The 11,296-nt window shown below is 41.1% G+C and overlaps 1 protein-coding gene across 4 annotated transcripts in view; it reads right to left on the bottom strand.

Annotated features, from left to right (window-relative positions):
• bltp3b (bridge-like lipid transfer protein family member 3B) overlaps window positions 1-11,296 on the bottom strand; it is a 34,878-nt gene that overhangs the window by 19,086 nt on the left and 4,496 nt on the right. For all 4 annotated transcript variants that reach the window (XR_009206507.1, XM_058408012.1, XM_058408015.1 and 1 more), the window contains exons 2-7: window positions 2,175-2,337; window positions 1,437-1,475; window positions 1,194-1,285; window positions 928-1,117; window positions 703-843; window positions 12-182 (exon numbers count right to left, since the gene is read on the bottom strand). Coding sequence is in view for 3 of the 4 variants with exons in the window: in XM_058408012.1 (XP_058263995.1) it covers window positions 12-182; window positions 703-843; window positions 928-1,117; window positions 1,194-1,285; window positions 1,437-1,475; window positions 2,175-2,337 (796 nt within the window). In the remaining variant the exon portion in view is untranslated. The remainder of the gene's footprint in view (window positions 1-11; window positions 183-702; window positions 844-927; window positions 1,118-1,193; window positions 1,286-1,436; window positions 1,476-2,174; window positions 2,338-11,296) is intronic.

The raw sequence follows: 11,296 nt of genomic DNA, 5'->3' as shown, positions 1-11,296 counted from the left end.
GACACACCCACCTGAGAAGAGTCGGATGCCATGCTCTTCCTCTGCAGCGCAGATTTCTCCATGGCCTCACTCAGAGACTTGGCGTACTGCACCATGGCTTTGAGCTGCGAGTCCGTCAGCACCCACAGCAGGTCATCCAGGATCAGGATCAATTTAGATGCCACAACATGGCAGTCCTTCATCTGATAGCAAACATCAGAAAATACAGCAAGCAATGTATGATAGAAATATCAATATCTTAAAGCAGACTGTCATAGAATGCAACATGTATTCTAAAGCATAAACATGCCATAAGCATTGAAACATCATCCTGAAACTTCACTACGGTGGAGGGAGCATCAAGCTCTGCAGAAGAGTGATGCAACAGGAAAATTATCTAAACAGCAACAGAATCTGCTACACCACGACTTCAAAACAAAAGAAAATCTGCCTTTTGGAGTGGTCCTTGGATGCTGTGGAATAGCCTCAAGAGAGCTGATCACACTAGACATACTAAGAATATGGCTGAGCTTTAAAGTCACAGAGCTTAGACTTTTTCTTTAATCTGCTCTTGATCTGAACATTAAATAAAACTGGAGCTGCATGATTTTTTTTTTGGCACTGTGAAACTGCCACATAATTGGCTGATTAGATAACTGCATGAATGTGCAGATGTTCCTAATAAATGGACAATGAGTGTAGAACAATAAACAGAAAGCTTACCCTCCTCTTAAGTGTGACTCTGATTTTAGACTGATTGGTGATGAGACGGATAGGAGCACTGAGCACCTCGTGTTCAGAGCTCTGGATGGCGTCAGCCTCAATCCGGATCATCTGCCAGCTAACCTCCTTGAAGGTCAGGATCTACAGCAGAACACACACGGAATCTGAGTACACATACACACCTCAATACACTCACGTGTTTATATGTGCATTATATGTGTGTACCTCTCCACGAGCAGGGTCCTGAATGCGTGTGTAGCGCAGGTCGCTGGTCACCCAGCTGGTGTTAACACTGTAGACCTGCAGCTGAGAAAGCTCAAACGATGCATTGAAGGCCTTGGCACTGATCCGGATAATGATCGAATTCACAGACAGAGAAATGCCCTCTACTACCTTCTCAGCAAAACCATACTCGCTGAAACAGAGGAAAGATGCACATTCACAAAAAAACAGAAGACAATCCATCAGGTTTTGAATTAAGCAATACTGACCTTTGACCCGAGGCTATTGCTATAGGAGAGGGTCCATTGGGTGGGCGAGGCTCATCACAAGTGCTCATTTCCATCACAACTTTATCCAGTGACTGAAACACAGTTGAACAATGTAACCTGTTAAAAAAAACTCACAAAAACTGTACTGTACTATAAAACTATAAATATACAGCTTTTTAAAAACTGTACTAGTGTACAAAAAGGACACCAGGTATAGCAGGTGAAGTTTGTGATAACACTTACCAGAGTTATAGGATTTGTTTTCAGCTTTGTCCATGGGATCTGATTTAACACACACACACACAGTTACATTAACCATTTAAACACTACCAGCTAAGTGAGCTTAAGACACGTCATGCATCAATGTTTTTCTTTCCAAATGAAACCCCAGCTCTGATCTGCACAACATCAGGAGTACATCAGCACATGGTGATCTAGAGGATGTTTCTGGAGTTCATTTGCTCTGTTTAAGATTAGGATTAAGAAGATATGAAGGTAATCTACAAACTGCTGGTGTGTTTGGGAATGCAAGCATTACAAACTGGTCCCAGCAGCTTTACTGTAATTGGGTGGGAAGGAATTCAGGGCTTAATATCACAGCCACATACTAACCAGACCTTAACAACAAAGCCAAACCCTACAACCCAGTGCATCAGAGCATGTGTGCGAGTGTGTGCGTGTGTGTGTGTGTGTGCCTGTTTACTCAACTTATTATGTTGCTTTTACACTCATTCACAATATTTTTGAGTGACGTTACAGCTGATTGCTGGCTTTTTTAAGCAACGCTAACACAGACAATGTAACAATGCTACTGACCACATGGAATTTTAGAGGATTTTTATTATTATTAGAAAAATATCTATTATTATAATTATTATTTGAATGAAGCAGAAATTCTGCTTTAACAGTACTGCACAGAGACAGTACAATCCAGCACTGATACTGGGCTGATACTGGGAATGAAGTGCAGCTGCTTCTCACCCGAATTGCAGCCTTGTTGCAGAAGACCTTGTTGATGGCCAGCCATGTGGGCAGATCCAGCATGTTCTGCAGAACCTCCTCATCCAGCTCCAGATTGGTCAGCTGACCCTCCCCTTTCAACGTGCTCAAGTTGATCTTATCTGGGGACAGGTTCTTAGCAAACCTAGAGAGAGAAAGAGGGAGAGAGAGAGAGATTAATGAGCTGACACACGAAATGTTCATTACTATTGTACTAATACAATAAATAAGAGAAGAAGAAGATCTTTTATACTTCTCATACAGGAAGAACATGAGTGTGCAAGGAAGTTAGTTAAGATTTAGTTACAAGCTAGAAGAAAAAAAAATGAAGTGATAAGTCCAGGTCTTTCAGTCATAGCTATGGTAGAGCTTGTAGCTTAACAGCTAACACAGGTATTATTACTGACACAATACACAGCATTAGTTTTGTTCAAAGTAAACACAGGCATGGAGAATAATCCATGTTACATCACAAACATGTTTACTACCACTTAAGATGCAACTGCTTATTTTCACAAGTAAAAGAAAAAGAAGTGTTATTTCTGTTTAAAATTGATTTGAGGAATAAATTCGGCCTTAGGCTGAATGATTTTCCTTCACAGACACAATCAGACACAGTAAAGAAAATCTTTAGACAGAAGCTGACTTTCTCACCAGCACCAAACATGCTACAACATTTGTCTAAAATCCACCAGGAGGTTAATGGCGTAGGATTACAACAGTGATGGCAAAATGTAAACAAAACAGTTGGGATGCACCCAGTATTGCGGAATTTGCTTTCCTCATAGGATCAGCATATAATCTGACACAAAGATGTTATATTGAACATTACTGTAAATGTGTAAAATCTACAGAAATTGCTCTGCTTAGTGCAGCAGATGAGATCGTGCTATACTGCTGCAGCTTGTTTTTTTGGGGTTTTTTGTGTGTGCGTAAAATGTGTCAGAACACCACAATACACTACACTACACTACACTGCAGTACACTACACTACACTATACCACACCACAGTACACTATACCACACCACAATACACTATACCACACCACAATACACTATACCACACCACAGTATAGTACACTACACTACACCACAGTACACTAAACTACATTACACTACACCACAGTACACTAAACTACATTACACTAAACCACAGTACACTAAACTACATTACACTACACCACAGTACACGACACCACAGTACACGACACCACTCCACAGTCCACTACACAACACTATACCACAATACACTACACCACATGACAGTACACTACACTATACCACAATACACTATACTACACCACAATACACTACACTACACCAAGCTACACCACACTACATTACACTACACCAAGCTACACCACACTACACCACACCAAACTACACCACACTACAGTACACTACACCAAACTACACCACAGTACAGTACACTACACCACAGTACAATACACTACACCACACCACAGTACACTACACTATAGTACAATACACTACACCACACCACAGTACACTACACTAAACAATACACTACACCACACCACAGTACACTACACTATAGTACAATACACTACACCACACCACAGTACACTACACTAAACAATACACTACACCACACCACAGTACACTACACTATAGTACAATACACTACACCACACCACACCACAGTACACTACACTAAACAATACACTACACCACACCACACCACAGTACACTACACTAAACAATACACTACACCACACCACAGTACACTACACTATAGTACAATACACTACACTAAACAGTACACTACACCACATTACAGTACACTACACCACATTACAGTACACTACACCACAGTACACTACACCACACCACAGTACACTACACCAAACTACACCACAGCACACTACACCACAGTACACTACACTAAACCACACCACAGTACACTACACCACACTACACCACACTACACCACACCACAGTACACCACACTAGTTTTTTGGGTTTTTTTGTGTATATGTAAAATGTGTCAGAACACCACAATACACTACACTACACTAGTTTTTTGTTTTTGTGTGCGTGTGTAAAATGTGTCAGAACACTACAATACACCACACCACGGTACACTACACCACAATACACTACACCAAACTACATCACACCACAGTACACTACACCAAACTACACCACAGTAGTTTTTTGTTTTTGTGTGTGTGTGTAAAATGTGTCAGAACACTACAATACACCACACCACAGTACACTACACCACAGTATAGTACACCACACCACAGTACACTACACCACAGTATAGTACACCACACCACAGTACAGTACACCACACTATACCACAGTACACCACACTACACCACAGTAGTTTTTTGTTTTTGTGTGTGTGTGTAAAATGTGTCAGAACACTACAATACACCACACCACAGTACACTACACCACACTATACTACACCAAACCACAGTAGTTTTTTGTTTTTGTGCGTGTGTGTAAAATGTGTCAAGACTACAATACACCACACCACAGTACACTACACCACACTATACCACAGTACACTACACCACACTATACCACAGTACACCACACCACAGTACACCACACTATACCACAGTAGTTTTTTGTTTTTGTGTGTGTGTGTAAAATGTGTCAGAACACTACAATACACCACACCACAGTACACTAAACCACACTATACCACAGTACACTACACCACACCACAGTACACTACAATACACCACAGTACACTACACCACAGTACAGTACACTATACCACAGTACACTACACCACAGTACAGTACACTTCACCACACTACACTACACCACACCACAGTACACTACACCACACCACAGTACACTACACCACACCACACCACAGTACACTACACCACACCACACCACAGTACACTACACCACACCACACCACAGTACACTACACCACACCACACCACAGTACACTACACCACAGTACACTACACTACACCAGACCACAGTACACTACACCACACCACACCACAGTACACTACACTACACCAGACCACAGTACACTACACCACACCACAGTACACTACACCACACCACACCACAGTACACTACACCACACCACAGTACACTACACCACACCACACCACACCACAGTACACTACACCACACCACACCACAGTACACTACACCACAGTACACTACACCACACCACAGTACACTACACTACACCAGACCACAGTACACAGTACACTACACCACACCACAGTACACAGTACACAGTACACTACACCACACCACAGTACACTACACCACACCACACCACAGTACACCACACTACACCACACCACAGTACACCACACTACACCACAGTACACTACACCACACCACAGTACACTACACTACACCACAGTACACTACACCACAGTACACTACACTACACCACACCACAGTACACTACACCACACCACAGTACACTACACTACACCAGACCACAGTACACTACACCACACCACACTACACCACACCACAGTACACTACACCACACCACACCACAGTACACTACACTACACCACAGTACACTACACCACACCACAGTACACTACACCACAGTACACTACACCACACCACAGTACACTACACTACACCAGACCACAGTACACAGTACACTACACCACACCACAGTACACAGTACACAGTACACTACACCACACCACAGTACACTACACCACACCACACCACAGTACACCACACTACACCACACCACAGTACACCACACTACACCACAGTACACTACACCACACCACAGTACACTACACCACACCACAGTACACTACACTACACCACAGTACACTACACCACACCACACCACAGTACACTACACCACACCACAGTACACTACACTACACCACAGTACACTACACTACACCACAGTACACTACACCACACCACACCACAGTACACTACACTACACCACACCACAGTACACTACACTACACCACACCACAGTACACTACACCACACCACAGTACACTACACTACACCAGACCACAGTACACTACACCACACCACACCACACCACACCACAGTACACTACACTACACCACAGTACACTACACCACAGTACACTACACCACACCACAGTACACTACACTACACTACACTACACCACACCACAGTACACTACACTACACCACACCACAGTACACTACACTACACTACACCACACCACACCACAGTACACTACACTACACCACACCACAGTACACTACACTACACCACACCACAGTACACTACACTACACCACACCACAGTACACTACACTACACTACACTACACTACACTACACTACACCACACCACACCACACCACAGTACACTTCATCACAGTGTCAATATCAGACATCTTGAAGCACTCTGTACTGAACACTTTAGGGCTTTTATACACCAAGCTTAATCTCAGGTTCTGGTTGTTCTAAACCCTGCTTTAACCCCAGCTAGAGGATTGCATTGTGGTGCCAAACTTGTACAGTGTGAAACGATGTGGTGTTCCAATGTTACGACTTGATGCTTAGCAACAGAAACCCAATCAGAAACTGAACAGTGCTTCAGCCTCATATCACCTGCTTTATACAGTCACAGAAAACTCATGTAGTGCAGCGTTTGAGAGGAAAAATAAAATAATGTCGAGAAGTTTTATTTTTTTTTAAATCTGTTTCTGACAAACTGGATGGAGAGATCAAAAATAATAATAATAATAACAATAATAATAATAATTAGTATTTAAGGAAGAGTGAAAAATAAGCAGAAGCTGGATATCAACAAATGTCTGGTCAACACAAACTTAAAAATGGCAAAAATAAATAAATAAATAAAATTAGAAATTGGTAAACAGTAATACCCGCTCAGCTACTAATTGATCGGCCAAGTGTCAAGCCTGTTTTCCCATCACTGATGTGAAAAGTGTGAGACCAATCACTGTTGTTGATAGGCAACTATACAAATTAGAAGAAGGTTAATCCAGGGTTTAGGAATGTACAGTGTGAAACATCAGATTATAAAGAACCAGGATTAATTGTTAACTCTGGGTAAAGTATAAGCAGTGTGAAAATTCAAACAAGAGAACCCAGGACTCTGTTTACCCACTTTACTGTCACCCAGGGGAAGTGTTTCATATGGAAAAGGCTTTAATGTGTAACAACAAAATATGCAGCGGACTGGGATTTACTTCTGCTGGTACTGATGATCATGTGTGGCTTTGTTTCCAGTAAAAAAAAAAACAAACAAAAAAAAAAAACAACAGATTAATTTGAATGCTTTTCAGATCGTCAGCCTGAGGTCACATAGTGCTCACACTAAAACCTGGAAGCAGCAGGTAACACAAATTGACTCGCTAATCCTGTTCCACAGAGTAAACACAACACAGCTACTCAACACACAGGTACAGACTTCTCACCAAGACTTACAGCGCACCAGTTTCATGTCCAGCAGGTTTCACAATTGTCCAAAATGTCTTGGTATGCTGAAGCATTCAGAGTTCCTTTCACTGGAACTAAGGGGCCAAGCCCAGCTCCTGAAAAACAACCCCACACCATAATCCCCCTCCACCAAACTTGCAGTCAGACAAGTACCGTTCTCCTGGCAACCACCAAACCCAGACTCGTCCATCAGATTGCCAGATGGAGAAGCGCGATTCGTCACTCCAGAGAACGCGTCTCCACTGCTCTAGAGTCCAGTGGCGGCGTGCTTTACACCACTGCATCCGACGCTTTGCATTGCACTTGGTGATGTATGGCTTGGATGCAGCTGCTCGGCCATGGAAAACCATTCCATGAAGCTCTCTGCGAACTGTTCTTGAGCTAATCTGAAGGCCACATGAAGTTTGGAGGTCTGTAGTGATTGACTCTGCAGAAAGTTGGCGACCTCTTCGCACTATGCGCCTCAGCATCCGCTGACCCCGCTCCGTCAGTTTACGTGGTCTACCACTTTGTGGCTGAGTTGCTGTCGTTCCCAAACACTTCCACGTTCTTATAATACAGCTGACAGTTGACTGTGGAATATTTAGGAGCGAGGAAATTTCACGACTGGATTTGTTGCACAGGTGGCATCCTATCACAGTTCCACGCTGGAATTCACTGAGCTCCTGAGAGTTCCTACACACACACATATATATATATATATATATATATATATATATATATATATATATATATATATATATATATCTAGTACTAGATATCTAGTATACGTACTCTCATTTACACTTATATTTTACAGATATACTATATTTAAATACAGATAGATAGCATGTAAAGATATGTGTATTTTTTTGTTACTGCACCATGGGACTGAGAGACAGTTTTACATTTAGTTTTATAACAAAAGGGCACAGCATACAAGGGGAAGCACCTGAAGCCTGCTGTAAAATATGTGTGTGGATTCCCCATGCTTTGGGGAAGTTTTGTGGTTATAGTTTTTTTTGTGAAGATATTTTAATTAAAATGTCTACCAGCAGGAACAGACTGGGCCAAAGAGAGAGTCTTCAACAAGAAGTTGAGCCTTCACAGCTTCTTTTCTCCAGAATATAAACACAGAAATTATTTACACACACACACACATCAAGGTTTTGCAATGACTTGAACCCTACTGAAAACCTGTGCTCGGAAATGCAACACTATACATGTACTTAGTATTATACATGAACCTGTGTGTGTTTTTTTTAAATATATGAATTTTTGTTCGTTTTCATGAAGGCTGCCAATAATTCTAGAGGGTACAGTCATGATTCAGATAAAGTTAACTTTTTTTTATTATTATTATTTTTTAGATATTTAAAGAATACAATAGACTAGTGGTTCCCAAAGTGGGGTGCCTTGACAACTGTCAAACAGCCTAAAATATCATACCATAAAATAAGGTCAGGTTTGAACAAGGCAAATGAGAAACTAAAGAAAAAATTTAATTTGAGTTGTTTAGAATTATTAAAAGAGTTCAGTATCAATCTTTAAATGTGTTTTGTTCCAATGATTCCCACATACAGTAAATGGTCCAAATCAGTCTGTTGACATGCATCATCTAGTCGTATAAGACAGACGGTTCATTTAAATGGGTTTCACCTCATATTATGTCTGTTTTTATGCTTTTATAACACATTCATGTTGCTGTTTATACTTCATTTGTTTTTTGCTCATCTGGATTTAATTTTATATTTGTATGTACGCATGTACATTTAGTTTAACTGGGTTGGGGTGCCATGGAAAAAAAAAAAAAACACTACAAAGGGGTGCCATGCTTTCAAAAAGTTTGGGAACCACTGCAATAGACATCAATATTAGTTGATACCCAAGATTTCAGTATCGAGATCAGAAAACAAATAGCGTTCTCTAGTTTCAGTATGAGTAAACAAATTATAAATACAAATTGTATTTATAATCAGGTTATTATTCAGATATAGCCAATATAATCAGATATTTAATTAGTGATGGTAGTTGAGTAGAGATCTATACACTACTTACTTTCAGTGAAGGCCTGTCTCCCATTATCTTCTTTATTTCTTAACAGACACAGTAGAAGGCATCCAGGCCTCCAGTGTAAATTATTCAGCACGGGTTGTTTAGAGGCAGCAGCCTATCTTTACACAGTGTGTGTGTGGAAATGTAACACAGAGACCAGGCCAAGACACACACACACACACACACACACACACACAAACATACACACAAACATACACACATACTCAGAGCGTGTGTGGAACCAGGATCATAGCTGTCCTTCAGATGCTTGGCCAGCTAGGTATTCATTCTAAAACAGCATTATTCTCTTCTGCCAACATAGCAGGTCAGTTGGCTAAAGCGGCTTTTGGCCAGTCAGGCTCGACGAGACACATTCAATTCAAATCGAAGTTTCCTCTCTCTCCCTCTACCTCTCTCACACAGTGGCATGCATTTTTCATAAGTTCAGTTAAGGTGAAAGATCAAGCCACCAAAACAATCAAAGACCCCATTTACATCTCGTCATTTCAAGTGACCTTGTGACTTGATTGTGTCTTGTTAAGAGTTGAACCATGTGCATTTACGCTTGTATTTAACAAGTCTGTGGTTCGTCCAGAATGAAATCTTAATCCTCAAAACAAGCAGGTGCCAATGCTGATATGTAGCATGTAGGGAGACTGATGGCCGATCGGACCGTTTCTTTAAGTCAGATGGCCAATCTGATACCATATCTTCACAACCACATTCCACAGAACCAAATAATAATGAATGAAAATATAGTTTGGATCAACTTCTGTATGAATGAAGATACAGTTTGGATGCTCATGATGGTCTCAGATTCTAGTTCTTTGTTGGCTGGAGCTCAATTCAATGCAATTCAATTCTAATTTTGTTTGGATGCCGCATCTAACAATATACATTGTCTCAAAGCAGCTTTTCAAGGATATAAAAATGCAGAATAAAAATGATAATATTTGAAATTTTATTTATGTTTATCCCTAATGAACAAGCCAGAGGTGGATCGTTTGAGCAAGTATGAACATCAGTGTAACTTCTGAATCCATTAACATAAATTAAACATCAAATGTTTAATGGCAGAGATCCAAGACCTACACCGACCCCATCAACAGCCACCTCCATGGTCTCCAAGTGACAGTATATGCAGCAGGCCTATGTATCTCCAGGATGTGTTTGTGGTCCAGCAGCAACGTGCACCTCCACGTGATGAGACTCCAACCAGAAGTTGGCTGGAGTGGAACTTGCTGTGGTCTTCTGTTGTTGATTGTTGTTGTTGTTGTTGTTCTGATGCTGAGATGCTCCTTTGCCCACCACGGTTGTAAAGCGTGTTGCTTTGAGTAACTATATTCTTCTTGGAAGCTCAAACAAACCTGGTGATTCTCCTCTGATCTCATTCATCAACACAGTGTTTCAGCCTGAGCACCTTCCATACACTGATGTTTTCTGTTTTTCACACCATTCTGGCTAAACCCTGTTGCGTGTGAAAATCAGTGGAGCTCAGCAGTTTCTGAAATACAGGCCATCAGGCAGAAACAACCAAGTGTGGAAATGCTCAGAAATTGTCTGTTTTATTACTCAAATACAGTACAGTAGTTGTTAATGCTTTAAATAACTTGGAAACAGACGATTTTTA

Source organism: Hemibagrus wyckioides, linkage group LG14, assembly GCF_019097595.1.
Source record: "Hemibagrus wyckioides isolate EC202008001 linkage group LG14, SWU_Hwy_1.0, whole genome shotgun sequence".
NCBI lineage: Eukaryota > Metazoa > Chordata > Actinopteri > Siluriformes > Bagridae > Hemibagrus > Hemibagrus wyckioides.
Note: the sequence above shows the minus strand (reverse complement) of the source record. Positions and strands in the feature narration are given on the sequence as shown.